Raw genomic sequence first — 23,063 nt, 5'->3', positions numbered from 1 at the left:
TAACTCTGCATGAGTTTACACTTCAAATCAGAGAGTGTGTGGGTTGTTTTGGTTCTCTCAGACACATTATCCTTATCGAGCAAGGTTCATATCTTTATTTCTTTACGCTGTGATTAAACATAAGCTCTTTTTCTTTCTTGTTCTGTACACACAACATCTTTTGTATGTACGTCCTTCCTGGTAGAGGGATCAATCAATCAATCAATCAATCAATCAATCAATCAATCAATCAATCAATCAATCAATCAATCAATCAATGTTTATTTATATAGCCCAATATCGCAAATGTTACATTTGTCTCAGTGGTCTTCACAGTTTGTACAGAACATCAGTATGATAATACGACACCCTCTGTCCTTAGACCCTCACATCGTACAAGGAAAAACTTCCGGAGAAAACCCACAGTTTAAAGGGAACATGGGAGAAACCTCAGGGAGAGCAACAGAGGAGGGATCCCTCTCCCAGGACGGACAGACGTGCAATAGATGCCGTGTGTAAATTGAAAAGATAATACATTTGCAACATAGGTAGTCCAAATGTTTGGAAATGCATGTGTGTATAATAAGAAGATGAATCCACGAGGATATCCATCCAGGACCGATGATCCAGGACCACAGCCACGACTCAAGATCCAGGGCTCGCGATCCAGGACTCAGGACCGCAGGATCATCCATGACTCCGGATCCCGGCGTATATGGACACCAAAAAGAAAGAAATGTGGGGACGCTGGGTTAATCGGAACATGAGAGTACACAGGTACAGACAGAGAGAAGGAAGAACTAAGATGTCCCCCGACAAACTAAGCCTATATCAGCAAAACTAGGGGCTGAATCTAATCAGCCCTAACTATAAGCTTTATCAAAAAGGAAGGTCTTAAGCGCACTCTTAAAAACGGATAGGGTGTCTGCCGCCCGAACACAAACTGGAAGTTGATTCCACAAACGTGGAGCTTGATAAGAAAAGGCTCTGGCTCCCATTGTACTTTTAGAGACTCTAGGAACAACCAACAACCCTGCATTCTTGGAACGCAATGCCCTAGTAGGACAGTAGGGTATAATGAGTTATTTAAGGTAAGATGGCGCCTGCCCATTAAGGGCTTTGTAGGCGAGAAGACAATTTTTAAATTCTATCCTGTGTTCTACAGGGAGCCAGTGTAAGGCAGCCAGAACAGGACCAATGTGGTCCCTTTTCCTAACTCTGGTTAGTACACGAGCTGCAGCATTTTGAATCAGCTGAAGCGACTTGACTGACTTCTTGGTACTCCCTGATAATAAAGAGTTACAATAATCCAGCCTTGAAGTAACAAATGCATGGACTGGTTTCTCTGCATCGTTTTGAGGCAAGATATGCCTGATTTTTGCAATGTTACGTAGATGGAAGTAGGCGGTCCTTGAAATAGATTTTATGTGGGCGTTAAAGGATAAATCCTGATCAAATATAACACCAAGATTCCTTACAGTCTCACTGGAGGCCAAATTAATGCCATCCATAGTTAGTATATCTTTAGATAATTTGTTCCGTAGATTCTTCGGGCCAAGTACAATAACTTCAGTTTTGGTCGTGTTTAACATCAAAAAGTTTAAGGTCATCCACGTTTTTAAGTCCTTAAGGCAGTCTTGAATTTTATTGAGATGATTAATTTCATCAGGCTTGATTGATAAATATAGTTGATTATCATCCGCATAACAATGAAAGTTTACAGAATGATTCCTTATAATATTGCCTAACGGAAGCATATATAATGTGAACAAATCCCACATGTCTCGTTCTCCCTCAGGTTTCTTCCATTTTCCCCCCTTTGATTTTGGGGTTATTTTTGGGAGGTTTTTCTTGTGCGCTGCTATGATCTAAGGACTGAGTGTGTCTTATGCTGTACAGATTGTAAAGCCCCCTGAGACAAAAGTGTAATTTGGCTATACAAATAACATTTAATTGATTAATTAGTTGTTTTCAGTACATACTGTGTGTAGACCCATAAGACCACAGTTTAAAAGTCATTGTAACATTTTCTGACTTCATTTAAGGTTTTTCTCCATGCAGCATTGTCGCTGAAGATAAATGAGTGGGGACAACAAGAGCAGAAAAGGGTCTTACAGTATGTTAAGAAATGCAATCCAGGAAGGAAACCTAAAGTCATTCCTTTTTAAGCATAACACTGCTACAAAGAGAAACTGGTACTGGGGCTACTTTGTTGCTTTGCACTGTACAGACACCGTCTACTGTAATAGTCTTTGTGCCTGGAGGCTGACCATCGCTCAAATAATGAGTCAGAGGAGCGCATAGTTTCAGTGCCTTCTGTGTTGTTCGCTCATTTAATGTCTGTCCGTCTGCAGGAAGACGACAGCTTCACTAATAGGCCTGGTCCGACTGTGTAGTTTGGTGATTTGGCATTCACATGTAGACAGCTCCCATATTCCTCTCGGTGGGACACTGGCCATTACTGCTAGAATCCACTTCAAGACACTGGTACTTGCGTACCATGCTGCGAATGGATCTGGCCCTTCCTACATCCAGGACATGGTTAAACCGTACACCCCAGCACGTGCTCTACGTTCTGCATCAGCCAAACGGCTCGCTGCACCCTCGCTGCGAGGGGGACCCAAGTTCCCATCAGCAAAAACACGTGGGTTTGCTATCCTGGCTCCAAAATGGTGGAATGAGCTCCCCATTGAAATCAGGACCGCAGAAAGCTTACACACCTTCCGGCGCAGACTGAAAACTCATCTCTTTCGACTCCACTTCGAGCGATAGAATGACTAACAAAGAACTGCTAACAGAGCACTTATATACTAATAAAGGACTGGCTTAGCCAGTTGAGCAGCACTTGAAACGATTGGCTCTTTGAAACCTGATGTTCTTATATGATTCTGTTTTCCTCAAGGTTGTGTCTTCCTGGTCGAATGTACTTATTGTAAGTCGCTTTGGATAAAAGCGTCAGCTAAATGCAATGTAATGTAATGTAATAATTACATCCATTCATGTCTTTCTGAGCCCACTTCCAGCTTCCCTGTGTGGACTGCCGTGATTTAGCTTCCATATGCCTGAGGTGTGTGTGTGAGAGTCTCAATATTACTGACTGCCAATACTGTTCTGCTAGTCAGCCTGATGGAGCAAAGCAGCCCCGCAGCCATGTTAGACCCAGGTGCGCTGATAGAGAGGTCAATACTCTGCTTTCACAGGGCTGCAGGATTAAATGATAACTCAAAGCTGTGTGAAGCTTCACCTAGGGCTGCACGATTTATTGTTTTTTTAATTGCCATTGCGATAAAACACTTCGGAAAAGACTGCAATATTACACTCAGGGATTTCACAGTACGTGTGTTTGAGGATATATAATTTAGTAGTTAGTTAACTACTCACTTTTTGCACATGGCACTTATTTGTGTATGGAGAATGATCCTGTTGAAAGCAGGATATGATGTGACTCTTGCTTGTTTTAGCTTTTTTTAAACACTTGGGAATGCACTGAAGTACTGTGACCGACTGCTTCCAGTGTAAATACCGATTGAGAACGGCAGGTATCACCAGGATATACATGTGCATGTGATCACACTCTGTGGGAGCTGCAGTGTGTACCCACAATAGAAATAACAGAATAATGTCTACAATACTATACTGTACACACCAGTGAACTGCAATACACACATGTAAATAGCATGCCATATATCAACAGTATACTTATTAAAACAATTTATGAGCATATTTTTAACTCATACAAGTTAAAGGGCTCTTAAGCTTGCAGCAACTCCCCTTTAACTGAATGTACTGTATTTATTTTATTATTTAGATTTTATTTTACATTTTCAAAGACATACATAACAAGAAAGGCAGCAAGAAAATACAAGGACAATGCTCACACATAAAAAATAAAACAAAACAACAAAATAAGCAGTGGGGGGGAGTTACAGTGTTTATTTAATTGTATGCATTTGTTCCCGTTGAACACAACGTGTAACCATAGGAACACAAAAAACGGTCTTACATCAGTACATGTGGTCTTGGTTTTGCATCAGTGCAGTAATTACACCATAACATTAATATACTTTCATTATTATTTATATTTTCCCCTGCTCAAAATGTATTCTCTATATTACTCACGTTCCTCCCCTAGGACATTATTGCACTGAAAAATAAAACCATGGCACCATCGCTGTAAAGCTCTGTTTCTCTGAGTGCAACTCTAACCAACCTGTGTCTGTGTGTCTGTTAATGGTGCAGGTGGCGGTGGAGGACAGACTGAAGCTGCTTCAGGAAGCCCACCGGGACTTCGGCCCCTCCTCCCAACATTTCCTCTCCAGTAAGTAAAGAGCAAATGATCTCTCATGGGAATTGGAATCATGTGATGATTAATCAATCTGATTAAATAAAGGTTTGAAATGAAAATGAAATGAAATGTGTGGGGACTTGCTTTGTTTCCACTCAGTTGCACTGCTTCACATCCTGCTAATTCTTTCCATGTCCCATCTTCTAACCTTCGGCCATACGCTTCACATTCGTGCATGCTCAGCTGATATGTGGGTGCGAACACACACACACACACACACACACACACACACACACACACACACACACACACACACACACACACACACACACACACACACACACACACACACACACACACACACACACACACACACACACACACACACACACACACACACACACACACACACACACACACACACACACACACACACACACACACACACACACACACACACACACACACACACACACACACACACACACACACACACACACACACACACAGAGTTTGCAGACAAAGCACTTCACTCTTGAATAATGCAACGCTTAATTACAGTTCTCCACTGACTCCCTTCTTCCTTCTCCCTCTTTGGAGTGGTCATTAGCAGGGAGAGAGGAACAGAGTTGGAGGCAGAGCTACAGAGGAAAGAGATGAATGCACGAGTGTGAACATAAGACAAAGCAGCCAGTCTCTCTCTCTCTCTCTCTCTCTCCTCTTGTCTATCTCTCTAATGTAATTTTCTATAATCATACGGCCATTAGTGTTCTCTCTGCTCCACCTGATGGACATTTTCTGGCCATCAGACACAGAGACAAAATGGACGGTGTGTGATTCGAAGCAGGTGGTAAGCTCTGCCCGCCGTGCCGTGTCACCCATAGACATGAATTTACCAAGGAAGTCCCACTGTGAGCTTAACAGCTGCGCCAGACAAAACAGCGTCTCTTTTCCTTCATCTTCCCAGCGCTATGACACTATCTACTCCATCACACATTCGCTCTCATTACACTAGTAGCTTAATATTCCCTCGGGGATCAATACAGTCCTGCGTCCTTATCTCGCTCTATCCATCTCGTATATCTCCCAATCTCACTTAATCTCTTTCTCTTACTGTCTTTTCATCTCTCTATCTGAGCATAGAGCTGTGTCAAGGAGGAGGGGAAGTGGGAGGACGATAAATCAAGAAAAATGTCTGCTCTTGAGAGCTTCGCAAGTCTTATATCTTGCTGTTTAACAATGCCTGTCATTTTAAAGTCGTCCTTGGTCTGACAGTATTAACAAAAACCTGGACTCTGCACCTTTTTCCAACAGTCCTCTTCTTCCCTGTGTTTTTCAATGTATTTTCCCTTTCATGCCTTGTTTTCTCCCATCTCCATCTTTCTGCCCAGAAATTAATACCCATTTACTTTCTTTTACTATCGATTTCATGCACAACGACACATTTTTACATAGATCGCCCATTATAATGGAAGTGTTAGATGTGAGAATTAGTAAAAGTCAAGCCCCAAACACTAAATGGATTACTGTGCAGCATGGTACAATTGTGCGATGTTTAATAAGATGGTGCTTTGATTTTGACTGATGTTTTTTTTTTCTCTCCATCCATCTCTCTGCAGCATCTGTACAGCTGCCCTGGCAACGTGCAGTTTCTCAGAACAAGGTTCCATATTACATCAAGTAAGTGTGGAGATTGTTTCGATGTTTCCATCAGTGTGTACAAATGGTTTGCAATTTTGTGTGTGTGTGTGTGTGTGAATGTTATGTGACAACAGTTGTTGCACACTCGCTGTCTTTAAAGGTAGGGCAGGCAGGATATTATAAAAATGCTGTTTTTCTCTTTGTTCTCTGGGGGATTCTTTTCCATCTCGTTATTATGGTATGGTTATGGTTGTCAGCTTGTTGCGTGTTTGACCCTTTTTAAAACAAAGCATTAGGATTTTTTAGCAACCTGATGCAGGTCAAGGAGTTTTGAGTTCTTGATTTGAATAGTTCCTGTCTCAGACGGTTTTACTTGACACATTTTGGTGAGATTAAAAGACATTTAAGAAAAAACTGCTTTGAAACATGTAGGAAAATAAGCCTGAAACCATTCATACGACCATTTTGTGGGGCAGTATGTTTTCTTTTATAATTCACTGTGAAAAGTTCATTATCTCAAATGTATCTACGAGGAATCTTTTACCACCTTTCACACTAAAGCTGTGACCCGTAGTGATATTCTTTGCACGTACATCATGTATTTTATCCTAATTAGGAGTTTCTTTTTTGCCCAGTTGCTCCTGTGTGTATATAAAAATTCAAGCTCCTTCACCCTCGCATTTCTCATTCAGTCCAACATTAGCGCTTCCTTTTGAATAGATAATATCTGAGTGGATCCCAGGGCAGCTTCCCACACTGTCTAAAAAGTGACTAGAACAGCTTTAGCTTGACGCCTTGCTTCCCATTCTAATTTTTAGCCAAACTTCCGGATCCTATTAAAACAGGGAGAGAGAAGATTTGTGAAAAATGAGACATCACCTCTACGGTTCAGAAATATTCTGAAAGTTTAAAGGACCTCATTATCCAGAAATCATGTAACCGTATGTCAGTAAACGGCTGACACACCAAACCTGAATTCAGCCTTATTTAAATCTTTGGGTTGCAGTTTGAGCTATTGCTTGTCACATGCTTCTGTCTTCCTCTATACAAATTCTACTGGGAATACAGTCTCACTCTGTGATCTAGATGATAAAATGGATATATTTCAATGTCTGCCCCCTTAAATCGCTTCTTGCCCTCAGTCGAAATGTCACCGACTCAGTTAAATTGTCACTACCCATTTTGTTTTAATCCCCCTTGGGCCATTGTCCGCAGAACAACCCACAGTAAAAGCTTCAGCCAGAAAGATTTACACACCCATACTCTGTTAAATGTCTCCAAAAAGTTTTTGAAACAATATTTTCCAGCATTTATATATTTGTTTGGGTTAAATCATTATCAGTTAGTGTACACATGGGACTATTTTCAAGACTTTTGCTTTTTGCTGTATTTAAATGGAAAGCTGGTAAAGCATTCATGAGCCATAAAAGCAGCAATTTAGAAGTGTTTTTTTCAGTTTATTGTATTAAAGGTAAATGTCAAGGTAAAGTGTTTTCAGACCAATAGAGATAGAAAGAGAAACAGAGAGACAGGGAGACACACCTGACCTGAGTTTGGGCGTGCAGCTTGGCACTAGAGGCGGATCAGAGATGAAAGCCAGAGAGAGACAACGACTCAGGGACCGGCTTATAACTTTAGAGTGAACAACAGCCTGTGATCACAGATGTGCCCAGCCAATGAACCTGCATCCTTCCACTCTCACAAACCAAACACATGTGCATGAGGCCGTTCAGCCAAAATAATACAGACACTGAGAGATTCCCATCCTCTCCCTGGCAAGGAAACGCTCACACACACAGCCATAGTTGCACATTAACTAGTACTAGAACCAAGCACAACTCCAAACAGACACACACACACACACACACACACACACACACACACACACACACACACACACACACACACACACACACACACACACACACACACACACACACACACACACACACACACACACACACACACACACACACACACCATATGTTCGGTCGATGCCTCAAGCCGGAGTTGGACCCGGTTATTCTTCTCCATGGTGGCTTTCACATTAAACTTGAATTGCCTTTCCAAAACGGGAAAAAAGAGATCAATCACTCTTTACTCATTAACTCTGTGTGTGGCTCTTTCTTTCATTTTGAAACAAAGACAGTCCTCGGTGCCGCCATCTCCTCCCTCACACATAAGTATACCTGGTTGTTGCACACTCATGAAAACCTTCTAAATGTGCTGCTTGAAAACTGAAGTCTGAATCCATCTGCAGGAATAATCACAGGTCGCTCTCAGTGCGCGACATCCTTGGGACACCAGCGTCAGTCTTTGACACGTTCATTTTCCAGAACCCCTCTTCATTTCCTCTTCCATCTCCTCTCGTTCTCTGCCTCTTTTCTCTGGGTTGACAAAAGCCCCCTGATTAAAGCTTCGCCTTGTCCACCCCCTGTAGTGATGAGTTCAGGCGACATATTGGGGAGGAAATCAAATGGCTTCACACAAGTTCAGTACGTGCCATCTCATGCTGCCAACCCCCCAGGCTGTCCCATTTCACCCATTCTGGCGCCTCAGGGGAGGGCTTAGCCGCCTGGTAGGCTTTTGGAAGGGAAATATAGTAGGACTGCATCTCTGAAAAGATTAGAGAAAGCCTTTTCTGCACGCAAAGCTTTTGTGGATGTTCTGTCTGTCCGTGTTTTTGCCAGGGAAACAATTGGTGGGGTTGGTCAGACCGAACAGACAGCCTTTGTACACACGAGTGGACTTTATGCATCTCTTTCCCTCTGTGCCTTTCTTATGTGGGAGAATTGTTGTTTTAATAAGAATCCAAAGCTGTTGGAACTGCATTTCAGAATTAGAATAGTGGGAGGGATGAGGCATTTTCTTTAAGAACAAAAAGAGCCAAGGAGAGGATGTCAATTGGCGAATTCTGTCACTGTGCTCCATGATAAGCCTGGCAGGTCGCTGTCACCCTGAAAAATAAATGTTATTCTTGCTTACTTATTTATGACTAATTCTGTCTCTTTGGATATCCAGATATGCAAGAAATCATTTGTCTGCACACTCATGATAATTCACGCCGCTGTGTCAGTGCGGGACAGTGATAAACTCCCAGCAGAAGTGTTTGCAGGCAGCCGTTTGATAGGGCACTGACATTTTCTAATCTTTTACTTTCCTTCTGTAGGAAAGACAGGAATTGTCACTCGTTCAGGGGAAAATGTGTTTATGGGTAATTATGGAGCAGCAGAGTAGGAGGGAGCAATTTGCACAAACATTTTAACCTGCTGATGGACTCTTAAGCAGCTCTAAATGGCACCGCAACCTTGAACATTTCATATTAATAGCAGTTATCTTTGATAAGCCTAATTGTTATTGTCGGAAACTGCTGGTGTTGGATGTTTTCACCCTATTTTCAAATCAAGTTTTATTTATATAGCACATTCATAAACGATTTTTGGTCGAGCCAAAGTGCTGTACATATAATAAGAATAGCCTACAGTAGAGACACTTTACAGCAAATACAACAGCACAGATTGTTCAGAATATCAGTATGACAATATGACACCCTCTGTCCTTAGACCCTCACATCGTACAAGGAAAAACTTCCAGAGAAAACCCACAGTTTTAAAGGGAAAACTGGGAGAAACCTCAGGGAGAGCAACAGAGGAGGAATCCCTCTCCCAGGACGGACAGACGTGCAATAGATGCCGTGTGTAAATCGAAGAGATAATGCATTTTACAGCATATAGACCGAATGTTAGGAAATGAATGTGTCTGTAATAAGAAGATGAATCTACGAAGATGTCAGCTACAATCCTATGTTTTGCTTGCTTGCTCTCATAAAAACATGTTGTAGAAAGTTTTTTTCCCGTCCTCACTGCACCCTACATAAATTGTGTCTTTCCTCAGCCTGCCGCAGTGTCGCCTTCGGTGACCTTGTTTGATTTGTTGATGCTTTCTCTCTGATGTAATTTAATGATGTTTATGGGAGAAAGGTGTCACATGACCCAGGCAGCTTGATCCTCATATGCCCTCGTTCCCCTTTAGCCACCTCCTTTTAAAAGCCAGTGTTAAAACAAACTACAGGTGTAAAAGCAACCTTTTATTGGAAAGACCTGATGCTGGGATGTTTATCATGGAGGATGCACTGCTGCTGTCCAAAAAGCATTCAAATATTTGTCAGGAAATGTGTTTTTTGGCTCATTAATATTTTCCCGATGCCTCTCCTCTTCGCTGTTCCTCTCACTGTGTTATCTAAACAGTAGCAGCTTTGTAATAAATATGTCAACAGTTCTCTATTTTTCCTCCAACAGGACAACAGAAAGATTGCTTAGGCATTACAAAGTGAATGCATTGCCGGGATACAAGTGTTGAGTACAGTGGAACTTGACAAGTCATTATGGCATTCATGAGTTGTGGACATAATCACAAGCTTTCTCGTCTTTTTGTTGATGGAAGTGTCGTAACATTCATTTTGTTGGGGCAGTGATTGGATTGTGTGGCCCATCATTGTACCAGTGTTGAGGAGTCTCTGATGAACCCTTCTACACTTCAATGATGAAAATGTTTTCTTGCAAGACTTGTCAGACAATTGTGGAGCGGATATTCAACATTCTTCCTCCTCGTTGTGTATTTGTGTGCGACAAATATCACCAATTCACTTTGATTCATTGAAACCCTTTCAGGCGAGCTCTTTGTAAGCTAAGACACGAGCCTGTCCTCGGCACCTAGACGCTTTAGCGATGTCTGTACGGGTGTGAAAGGGCCATCAGTCTGCACAGCCGGTGAATAGTGATGAACATCTGGGGCTCCTGTTGTTCACCCCACCAACTCAGTTCACTGTCAGCACTCCACTTCACTTCCTGCTGCCTGTCAGCGGAGAGGAACCACAGGGGAGCCTCTGCATTCAAAAACAGACTTTTATTTCTAAAATGTCTTCCTGAAATCTTCTGAAACTTTGCTCACAGATCTTAGTGCGGCAACTGCCGGCCAGATGGCTTCTTGAAATACACACACACACACACACACACACACACACACAGACAGACAGACAGACAGACAGACAGACAGACAGACAGACAGACAGACAGACAGACAGACAGACAGACAGACAGACAGACAGACAGACAGACAGACAGACAGACAGACAGACAGACAGACAGACAGACAGACAGACAGACAGACAGACAGACAGACAGACAGACAGACAGACAGACAGACAGACAGACAGACAGACAGACACCACGACCAGCAGAGCTCAAATAGATGCGCTGATTGGCAGCTGCTGCTTCAGAAATGTCCGATTTTCTGTCCTGTGTGTCTGAAAGCAACCATGTTTGATCAGTTGTAGCACAGCCTTGTTTTATTTGTTTTTAAAGCATTGGTTTTTCCGTAGAATTGGTTTGTTCATGTTTTTGTAGTGTGTTTGTGTATCTTCTGTCTGATCCAGAAACGTAAACAGGGAGTTGAGACAAGGTTCCTTCATATTATTTATATCCCATGGTGTTTGAAAAGACACATACTGTTGTGATGAGAGGGATTTCAAGTGTGTGTCTATTCGTGTGAGTGTGTGTTTCATTCAAATGGCATTATGGGTGTTTGGGTTTTATACATTATTTGTGGAGTAATCTCCAGCCTCTATCCTCAATGTGTGTGCAATATCAAAAGAGATGCCAATAAAGTCTTCAGTTTGAATGCTTTAAGTGATGATGATGATGATGATGATAATAGTGATGTTAGCGTGTGTGCGTGGCCACAAGTTTGTTTGTTTTTTGTATCTTTTGAAGTATTTTTTCTGTCATTTTGCCAGTGTGTGTTTTGACCTCAGTGGCTCCTGTTCTGTTCTCTTTGTGTTTCAGCTCATGAGTTTTTTAGGTTTCTCAGACTAATAGTTGTTCTCTGTTGTTGTTGTTGTTGTTTTCAGTCACCAGACACAGACCACCTGCTGGGATCATCCAAAGATGACAGAGCTCTACCAGTCACTAGGTAAGAAGCACAAACAATCGTATAATGACACAATCAACTGTCTTTAAGTCCTGAATGTAATCGCCACCGGGAAATCTTATTTAATCTTAAAACAAAAAGCATATTTTCTCTGTTACTTCTAATGATATCGTTAAACGTTAAGTCTAGAACCATGTTCCTGTCACTCTTTATAATCCACTGCATATTTCAGAAAAAAGTTTCGATGAAAGTTTCCTTATAAGGGATCAACAAAATCTTGCATGCATGCCCAATTTTCTCGTCTAGTTAGTTTATATAACTTGATGGATTTCACCTTGATCTTTTTGCCCTCTCCCTGTTCGTATCCATATGGAGCTGTGTTTCCCTGTGGGGCGGCTTGTATGACCGTTCTTTAATGAGCAGCAGGATAAGTAATCAGCTGTGAACGTTTGGGAGCGTTTGCTGTAGGCCAGCAGCTCAACAAATAGCACCAGCTCCCACTGAGACACAACTCACTAACATAATTACACCGTGCAAATCAGCCTCCCCTCGGTCAGCTCCATAGAAAATAACTAACAAAATGTCGGCTCTTAGTGAATACAGGGGTCCTGCTTATGTTGCTCAGTAGGCTGATTTCTATTGCCCTTTGTTTTCTGATTTTCTGCCTTCCGTTTTGCTTTGTCCGTTTAACTTTCATCTCTGTGTCTCTTTCCCTGCTTGTAGCGGACTTGAATGGTGTGAGATTCTCAGCATACAGGACAGCCATGAAGATCCGCCGACTACAGAAAGCCCTGTGCTGTAAGTAAGACGCGCGCACACACTCACACCTCAATACCTACAGTCATGTACTGCTTCATTTTAAGTCTGGGTTCAACGAGGGGATGCAGGAATGATTTGAAGCTTTGCCAGATGCTGTGCCAGACCTGCGCAGGAGCCAAGGATATTTTGCCTATAAAATAACACACACTCTGTGTGCTTGGCTGTGCAGGATCTTCGCAATGCACAGTCACAATTGGTGCTTGTGTTGAGCATAGCCTCATTTGGTCGGCACAGGTGTTTTTTTTTTAGGCTGAGCTCAAAATAAGATACAAATCCTCAACACGAAAGCTGCTGGTGTTGTCGTTTATAATGGTTGCTTTGATAAAGGTGCCTATTAACTACAGTCTCAGGTGGCTATCAACAGCATCAAGTCACAGACACACACGCACGCGCACACACACACACACACACACAAAACCATACACACACACAAACACAGCCATACACACACTGCAGGTGCATTTACACCCACTTTTTACAACCAAAATGGCAGCAGGTGCTTGTGCTCAGCAAAGTGTAATAATGGTAACAAATTTTAACTATTATCCAGCTGTTGACATTATAATAGCAACACACGCTGAGAATTCTACATCCCGCTGCTTGTAAGAAGTCTGCTCCGTGTGCATGTTTGAAATTAACAGATGAAGTGAACCATGCCTCGTGTCGGTGCATGTGCAGGCCGGTGTACCAGAATAATTGTGGGCATTAAAGTGTGTCATTGTGTTTGTTAATGAGTTTCAATGGTTTGCTATCTCATATTGGCTCTCTGATCGCATGTGCATGTTTGTGATGAGAACGCATTAGCCAGAGTGATTTCCACTTTGGGCACTGCAATTCAATTTCATCCAATAGATTAGAACAGTCACAGCGCAAAACATGGACACACAAACACACACACATGCTAACACACATACACATCAGAAGGATCAGTAGTTATTACTTATTAGTCTGGATTCATGTGGAATTATTGCTTGGAGACGTGTGTGTGTGTGTGTGTGTGTGTGTGTGTGTGTGTGTGTGTGTGTGTGTGTGTGTGTGTGTGTGTGTGTGTGTGTGTGTGTGTGTGTGTGTGTGTGTGTGTGTGTGTGTGTGTGTGTGTGTGTGTGTGTGTGTGTGTGTGTGTGTGTGTGTGTGTGTGTGTGTGTGTGTGTGTGTGTGTGTGTGTGTGTGTGTGTGTGTGTGTGTGTGTGTGTGTGTGCCACAAACACACATGACGGGATCCTATAAAACGTCTAATTAGGTAACGTTTATGCCAAGGGGCTGGTGAAGCACAAATGAGCTTGCGTAGCATTCCACTAATGTGCCTCTCATATCTCATAGCTTCATATCTGTGTGTAAAGTGAGAAAGCTAGAGAGAACTAAGGGTTCTCTCTCTGACAGCCTGGCTGCCTTGCTGTGGCCGCTCCACGTGGATACAGTAATTAGTGGTGTCTGGGGAACAGGGGGTAACATAAGGCAAGAGCGGGGGGGCTGACAGGCAGCATGCAACAGGGAAAATGAGGGGACTTTAGTGAGGAGTAAAGGTGAGCGGGAGGTGGGCTGTTGGAGGGGTAGTTTAAACGGTTTCTAGAAAAGGGTCAGAGGGAGAGATGCATACATGCAATAGACCATTGTGCATTCTTTCACTCTCTAGTTAGTATATCTGTAACAAAGTTTTCCAACATCTTGTTTTTAAATATGTGTTGGATGCAATTAGTAATCAGTACCTTGAACATAGAAATGTACATAAGGGGTAGGTCTAAATTACTACTAATGCTCTATAGCCAATATGTAGTCGCATTTATGTTGATCATGTCAATTCAACACCTTTAGCAGAGAGAACTCACTGTGTATTTGTTTCAGTCCTTGCACCGTCTATTTGTTTTGAACAACGATGATGGTTATCTGGTTTTTGTTTTCAGTGGACCATCAGGATTTGAGCTTTCCCTTTTATAACTCTTTAAAATCATGTAAAAATACTAAGTACTAATTCCACATTCATCAAAACTGTTATCTTAAAGAACGAGCTAAATATTTTAGGAAATGTGACTTGTTTTCTTGCAGACATAAATGAGCCATATCGTGTTACCAAGCCAACTACTCTATAGGCAGATTTATATATTTAGCTCCAAACCAGGCTAGCTTTTCTCCCCAGTTTTCAGTCTATGTGCCATGTTAGGTGCTGTTTACACGGGAAGGAAACGGGTTGTATCTGCTACTTTTCTCTTTCGTATAGCCCGTTCGTTCACACAAGGCCGTAACGGAACCGTGGAAACGGTCCACTTAAACGATAACAGGTCCCAAGGTGGATAGATCTGCGGATGGAACGTTATGGGGGGCCAAACGGCTCTGTGTGTACGTCCTATACGATAATTTCCTGATAACGATGAAGCCTCTCCCCACCTCTGCTGTAGCATGGTCAGTAGCTACTGCTAGTGCTACTGACCATGCTACAGATGTTAGTGCAACATCTACAGCTCGACCATGCTACAGATGTTAGTCCAAAATCTACAGCTCCTCTACCACAACCATCAGCAACAAATGGACATGGAGAACTACATGAACTACATGTAGCTAAATCCACCGCGGAGAATAAACAGAAGGGCAACCATGCTGGGGGGGGTCTTCTTCGCTGCTTTTGGTGTATTTTGTGGCGGAAGTACAGAGCCACTTACAGGCCCAGCATATGTACTACAGCGTCTTCAGCGGGTCGAGCGGTCTCGTGTGAAGGGACACGTTTATTGAGCCGTATCCGTGTGAACGGAATACTTTTTTGATATCGAATTTGGTTCGTTTGCATTTCGTTTGCGTTTGCAGTCCCGTGTAAATGGGGCCTTAAGCTAACCGACTGCAAGGACTGGTCTCAAAGTAAACAAGCAGATATGAGGGTTGTATTGATCTTCCCATTCAACTTAAATTTGTGTCTCATCACCATGCTCATCACCCACACTCTTTTGAATGCATCTAATGACTTTGTTTGATGTCTCAAAGGACAGAATAAGCCTGTCCCGTTAAATATTCTCCATCTTTTTCCCTTTCTCTTACTTTAAGATAATTGATAGCTACAGTATAAAAGATAATGGCAGGATATTTGACATATTGATATAAATACATTCCTTTTTTCTTATTAAGATTTGTTTTTGAGTTATTGAAGATATAGCCAATAAATTGAATCAGAAGAAACTATCGGTTACTTACGTAACCCCAGGTCTCAGAGTAACATGAAGTGAGATGTCTCACTATGGGATGCGCCTCATCGCGGAGCAAACAGAAGCATCAATCTCATTACGCCAATCCTGATTGGCTGGTGATCTTGACGTCAGCGTCAGGGGAAATCACCCCCTATAAGTAGCTTGTGCCACAACGCATGCGTCATTCAAAATAAGCACCTCTTCTCGCTTCACCATAGCAAGGAGGGCCGTCTGGTGAGACATCTCACTTCATGTTACTCTGAGGCCTGGGGTTACGTAAGTGACCTATAGCTCTATAGGGCATTTTTTCTTTTTGCGAACAGATTTAACGCGGCTCCGCCGTAACGCACCCACAGCGGACTCACGGTCTTTGGATGAGGAGTCCAGTCTGCATAGAGTAGTGCACCTCTGGACAGTAGTTATGTCCCGAGGTCCATCACTCCCGGTACCTGTGTCGCTCTCAGAGAGAGGAGACGTCTGCCGCTCCAAGGGATCAGTTTGTGTGCCAGTGTGTGTGACTGGAGACAACGCAACCTCCCTTGGCGGTTCATACACGATATCGTGTTGTCTGTCCTCACGAGGACATGGTGTCCTCTGAGAGAAGGCAGGAAGCGTTTTAGGGTGGGGAACACCGCTAAAAGCTCCGGGTAATTTACGTGCGCCCGCTGGAGGTCTCTGCTCTAGAGACCTCTCACCGGGTGACCTTCGTAAATACCCTATCAGCCTGTCTGACATGCGTCCGTGGTGACCACCTTCCGTGAAAGGACAGCACCCGTAGGTGCGTCCCGCACTAGAATGTCGTGAGTATATCCTGCTGTATGCTCCTTAGAGCCAGCTGAGATGTCACGCTTACGGCTCCAGCCGGCACTGCGCCTGCGCGTGACGGTGGTGCCTTTACAGCTCCAGCCGGCACTGCGCATGTGCGTGGCGGTGGTGCCTTCACAGACCCGTCAATAATCCGCCTTTTGAGAGATGCCGTAGCTGCTCTCAAAAGGGGAAAAATTGGCGGGCTGTTTATTGGTTTTATTGATTTTCTTTTCATTTTTTTGAGCTGCGCCCTCGGCCCTCGGCCTGGATGCGTCAGCGGCAAATGTTTTATGACAGAGGAATCAATCAGCATGTGACATGTGTTTGTGCGGACTTGAGGATGGTGTTTAGGCATCTCTCGAGGCGGCGGGAACACATTCACGGAGGGGAGACGGAGGGGCTGTCACGCCGCTCGCTTCTTCTTCCTCGACTGCTGGCCGAAATTCTGGGTTGGCTGAGCCTGAGCTGCAGCCGGAACCGGAGATTTTCTCGGCCAACTTGCCCTTGTCTCCAGCCTGGGCTGGGAACTCGGGGTGGGTTGCGACCTCTGCATGTCCGGTGCTTTAAACCGGGCAGAGTTCGTTTGGGTGAAGGACTGCTGCTGCAAAGGCAGCGGCTGGGCCCTTCGAGGGAGGCAGAGGTGGAGTGCCTCGCCCTCCTTCTTCTTCGTCTCACACCTCCTTTGCATGGAGGCGAGAGCGGAGCCGAAAATTCCCTCGGGAACGATGGGCATATCCAGCACATCTTCCCTTTCTCGGTCAGGGAGGTTGGTGAGGTTGAGCCATCTCGCTCTTTCCTGCACCACCATGATCCCCATTACCTTGCCCGTGGCCTGGACGGCGCAGCGCTGGACACGGAGGCAAATGTCCGTGACCGCTGCCATCTCGTCCAGAGTGGCTGCTCCCGGGCTACTCGACAGGTCCTCGCAGAGCTCCGCTTGGTAGGCGGTTAGCAGCGAGGACACGTTCAGGGCCCTGGCGGACAGCGCTGCAGCTTTATAGGACTTTTCAGTCATTGTGGACTGAAAGCGGTCCGCCTTTGCTGGCAGCGTGGGGTTCCTGCTCGGTGAGGGGCCCACCTTTGGTAGAAGGTGGGCCGCTACCAGCGGTTCCATGGGCGGTATGCTGAGCAGGCCGAGCCTCTCCATTCCATCGCAGTCCAGGGAGGAGGCACCCTGGATTGGGACCTTGTTGCTGAAGGGCATTTCTGGAAAGACCGGGAGGAGTTGCCTCCTTTTCCCCGCTGTTTGGGGAAGATGTTTCCCCTCGTAGCGGGACCTGGAGGTCTCCTTGGCCATTTCAGGCCACGGAACGTTGAGTCTGACCGCAGCGCGTTTGCACACGGCCTGCAGGTCCATGCTCAGACCGGGCGAAGCTGGTGTGCTGTCGCCCGGGAGAGCAGCCCTCGCTCCAGGCTCTGCAGCCTGGGCCGATGACATGAAGGTGTCCTCTTCTTGTTCATCCGACTCGGACAGGAGGAACGCCAGGGCGTCCTCCTCTTCGTCCTCCTCATAATCCAACTCAAGGACATCCTCCGCGGGTGAGACCATGGTGAGGTCTAACCGGAAGCCCCAGCTTGGTTAAGCGCGGGAATCCGTTCCCGCGTGTCTTGTCGTCACCGGGTCCCGGCCTGCCAGGGCGCGGGATTCCGGTTCTGAGGCCCTCGCTGATAATGAACCCCAGACCGACACGGAGAGGGGTTCGCTCTCTGTGGCGGACAGGCTAGCTTGTCTTGCTAACCGTCGGCAGAGGCTCTTGACTGTGAAGCGGACACAATGTCCGCATGAGCCGGGGTTGTCGATAGCGCCTCGGGCGTGTTCCAGCCTGAGGCAGGGCGAACAGACCTGGTGTGTGTCTGTGCCCGAGATCTTCAACAAGAGAAAATAAAAACGTCCTCCCTACCGTGGTGTCGGTAGAGAGGGAGCGAGCTAGCAACAGGTGTGCTGCTAGCTTGAAAAAACGGACCTACCTTACTTTCTCGTAGAGGTCGATTTTAAGTACTAACGGCGTTAGTACTACCGTCTTCCTGCGAAGCAGAAGGAGTAGCCGGCGAGCGCCCGTCGACCGAAATGGTATTTTGGGTTCAGTCTGTGGACAGTGAAGCTTGCCCGGCTACTGTAGAGATGTGCTCTGAAGCGAGAAGAGGTGTTTGAATGACGCATGCGTTGTGGCGCAAGCTACTTATAGGGGGTGATTCCCTGACGCTGACGTCAAGATCACCAGCCAATCAGGATTGGCGTAATGAGTTTGCTCCGCGATGAGGCGCATCCCATAGTGAGACATCGAACGGAGTGTTATCAATGAGAACTAGACTGCTCTCAGTCTGACATTTATTCCTCGTTTGTCTTTTCTGTTCACATTTCTCTGTCTCATATTAATATTTCACAAAAATTATCCGTCTGTTCTTTGTCTCAACTCTCCGTAGCCTATTTTTTGTTCCATTGTTGTACAAATATAAGTCAAGTCTGCAGTTTCTAAGTGCCATTATGAATAGACTGTGCCACTTTTTAGCTTCTCACCCCGTTCAGATTTGGCATTTAAAGAAAAATCTTTTGCCACTGCTTAAAGCTCATTGTACAATTCTGAAAGGTTACTAATGGCTCTTACATCACCTTTTCTGCCTTTCCAACCTCTGGCTGTCACCCCTTTGTTCCCTCTATCTGTTCTTGTTAACTTTCTTCCCTTTTTCTTAACTCTCACTGTTCTTCCTCTCCTCATTATTTCTATCTCATCATTGTTTCTCTCCTACTCTGTTCTAATCCATCTATTTCCTCCCTTCCTGCCTACTGTTCCCCTCTTTTTCTTCTGCAGTTGACCTGTTGGACCTCAGCGTGGCCCAGAGCACCTTCGAGCAGCACAAGCTCACCAGCAACAATCAGCTGCTGTCCGTCCCTGAAGTCATCAACTGCCTGACGTCCATCTACGACGGACTGGAGCAGGAGCACAAAGACCTGGTCAACGTGCCGCTCTGCGTGGACATGTGTCTCAACTGGCTGCTCAATGTTTACGACACGTACGTATGCCATCTGTTTCCAATTTAAAACACAGGATTAGCAATGGGCCTCCTTTGTTTTATGAATTTGTCACAGATTATGACACAACCTGTGAATTGTGCATGTTGCCACCTGCGTCCTCGCATTTTGAAAAAGTTTCTATTGAATGCAATTACATTTCATTACATGACACATTTTCTTGAACCAGATTGGATGAAAGTTTCAGAACTGATGCGTCACTATACTCTTTCATTTTCAAATCTATCTGCATTTGTGTCATCAGTCATAATGATTGTGTTATACTCTCATATTCTTTAACTCAACATATTCTGGCATTGAGCAGCAAGTGCCTCAGTTGGCATAGCAATGGCTGTTACACAGTGTATTCTTTTCTTAGACAAAACATGCATACGCACATGCTGAAATCCTTTCTGCACTTGCCTACAGAGCAGGAACATACTGTATAATCACAGCCAGAATATTCCCATTACTTTCTCACAATGATAGAAGTACAGCAGCGCACATACACACTTGAAAATGAATCTCTTTGAAAGCGCATAAAGATTTTCTGTCACTGCTGTTGCATATAATTTAGATCTGACCTGAATGCACATAAAAATGTTGTTTATACACAGACATTTACCCACAATAAATACAACTGTGTGTGTGGTCCCTTCAGTGGTCGCAGTGGGAAGATCCGGGTCCTGTCGATGAAGATAGGTCTACTCTCTCTCTCCAAGGGACACCTGGAGGAGAAATACAAATGTAAGTGCCAACGAGTCGGTAATATATATCTGCTGATGTACACTCGCACTTAAATGCACCACTGCCGCCCCCCCTGTCCCTGTGCAGGCCAGTCTGCAGCAGGTCCATCCCATACTGCTCGAGCACGGCTACAATCCCAGCTGTATTAATCAGACTCACAGACAAAGAGAGATAGAGAGGAGCTGGAGAACGGGTCGTCTAATTGCATGAGAGACCTCCTACGCATTTCCCCTATTCTTTATTTAATTTTCTATTCTGATTTATTTTTGAGGATTAGCGAGCGTGAATATAGGCTTGCTGCACTGGGATGAGACTGTCATTCTGGCTTCCTGCGCTTTGTTTCTGCTGCTTTATCGCTCCCTATCTATCTTTCTCTGCTGTCACCGCTCACTCCATTGTTCATCCCTCCAACATTGCTTTGTCTTCTGTCCTATCTTACTTACTTCTTTGCTTCATCCTTCTTCCCCTCTTCCTCTTTCTCCTCCCTTTCTCTTGTCTTGGCATCCCTCAGCATATTCGTTCCACTGGCAGTTTCTATTAGCCTGAGAAGGGTATCAAGCACGCTTGATTGCATCGTTCCTGCTTTAGTCTTTTGGAGTCTCATTTGCTGTCAGTCCCTGCACATAGCTACACTGCAACATACACACCTAACCAGGCATGCTGCCATTCATCACTTTTTATTATGACAGTTACGTATGTCAAGTGTTATACTGATGTGGGTCACAAGAGGTGTGTGTAGAAGGCGGGTCACTAACACACATCATTTCTGGTGTTGGCGTTTACCCTACATACTTTCCAGGAGCTGGCATCCAGGCCAGCCTCACATAGAGATCAAAGTCATCTGAGCAGAAAGACCTGTCATGCCCTCCCTCCTCTCTTTCTCCAGATTACCCTTTCGGCTCTCTTTGCTCAGTTTGTGCATGAGCTCTGAATATGTTCCATAACTTCGTCTCCAATATAACGTCTTCACTGGCCGAGCCTGTGTCGCTGGGCAGGCATCCATATCCAGAACAGCTCTGTCAGTCTCTGGGAGAATGTGGCGGAGAGTTGCAGGCAGGAAGAGAGATATTAGAGGAGAAAAAGCCTGGCAAGAAAGAAGTAGACAGAAAGATAAAAAAATGCATCAACACCCTGATTTCCCTACCACCTCAAACCCACACACACTAACACTTTCCTCCACATCTATATATACCTATGTCTTTTATTTTTAATATCTCCCACATGATTTTGACTCTCACTCTCTCTTTCTATCCTGTTTCCCTCATCCTCCCCCCCCCCTCAGATCTCTTCAGGCAGGTGGCGTCGGCAGGTGACACATGTGACCAGAGGCAGCTCGGTCTGCTGCTACACGAAGCCATCCAAGTCCCGAGGCAGCTGGGGGAGGTGGCCGCCTTCGGAGGCTCCAACATCGAACCCAGTGTCCGCAGCTGCTTCCAGCATGTAGGTTCACTCACAAACACACGTAGATATGCACCAAATGCATGTGAGGAATATATAAACTCATAAGCACACATCATAGTCTTAATACCGGATAAAGATACGCATGGGGAAGATATATTGGAATGGCAAATGGTTTAAAAAAACATATGCATGCACAACCCACGTAAGAAATAATGCTTCTCTTTAATTATAAGTCATAATTATTATAAGTAAAAAACAGTCCATTTCAGATATGATGATACAAATGTACTCATTATTAAGTAAGGACAAGTCTCTCACCGCAAATTGCAATATAAAACTATTGTCATTAATTGACAATATAATTAATCTGCAACTATTTTAATAATTTATTTAACATTTAGGTATTTATGATTATGAGAAAAATGACTGCTTCCAGCCCCAATGTCCCCCCTGCCCATTTCAGAGTGAACAGGGCTGTTTGGGATTTTGGTTCTGTTTTTACGGTAAAACAAGCAATTCGAGGTGTTCACCTTGGGCTTTTCAAAATGGTGACGGACATACTGTATTATAAAATGTCATCCTAAGTAGTCGCAGTCTTTACGCAAACAAAATCAGAACAACTTAGAACACTGGGACAGATCTAAACCAAAACAACTCTTCTTAATATGCCCCACATATTGCTATTTTTCATAAAGCCAAGTTAAACTAGAACATCCACCCGCAGTTGGGTGGTACACCCTATTCAGGCAGGAGTTACGGTTTTGTATCTGATACAAACAAAACTGGTGACAGCCAACTGTTGCAGTTTAAATACTGTATGGCTTATATTCCACTTTAATCCAGAGACGATTTCTTGCATGGACTCCTTCTTGTCACACTCTGTGAGCCAGTCTGTGACATGAAGCAACACCTACTTGAGACCCGTTCAAAGAGCTGAACATTATGAGCCTCAGAAGATGGGATTTATTGTTGGGCTGTTCCACTGCGCTGTAAAAGAGCGGGAGCGGTCTCTGCCAACATTTCTGCATCGGCTTCTAAATGTACCCATGGTTTGTCTAGCTTTATATAAGTGTAAAGGTTTGAGAGTCACAGAAGGTTGGTCAAAGTGCTCTATATATCTAGAGTAACATTACAGATAATAGTTTTTGGCAGGTAATCAGTACTAAAAGAGATTACGTTTTGGTGCATCTTCCCAAAGCTAATTGTCGCTAAGCACCTCAGTCTCCTCCACATCTCCCCGCCATCTAACACCTGCCTCTCTCAATGCTGTAAAAGT

At 44.3% G+C, this 23,063-nt stretch overlaps 1 protein-coding gene across 6 annotated transcripts in view; it reads left to right on the top strand.

The window, feature by feature from the left end:
* The window catches only part of utrn (utrophin), a 195,949-nt gene that overhangs the window by 129,782 nt on the left and 43,104 nt on the right, over positions 1-23,063 (top strand). For all 6 annotated transcript variants that reach the window (XM_034076052.1, XM_034076053.2, XM_034076051.2 and 3 more), the window contains 7 exons: positions 4,219-4,297; positions 5,884-5,944; positions 11,814-11,875; positions 12,557-12,631; positions 19,440-19,641; positions 20,301-20,386; positions 21,669-21,826. In XM_034076052.1, coding sequence (XP_033931943.1) covers positions 4,219-4,297; positions 5,884-5,944; positions 11,814-11,875; positions 12,557-12,631; positions 19,440-19,641; positions 20,301-20,386; positions 21,669-21,826 — 723 coding nt within the window. The remainder of the gene's footprint in view (positions 1-4,218; positions 4,298-5,883; positions 5,945-11,813; positions 11,876-12,556; positions 12,632-19,439; positions 19,642-20,300; positions 20,387-21,668; positions 21,827-23,063) is intronic.

This window comes from Pseudochaenichthys georgianus, chromosome 24 (genome assembly GCF_902827115.2).
Source record: "Pseudochaenichthys georgianus chromosome 24, fPseGeo1.2, whole genome shotgun sequence".
NCBI lineage: Eukaryota > Metazoa > Chordata > Actinopteri > Perciformes > Channichthyidae > Pseudochaenichthys > Pseudochaenichthys georgianus.
Note: the sequence above shows the minus strand (reverse complement) of the source record. Positions and strands in the feature narration are given on the sequence as shown.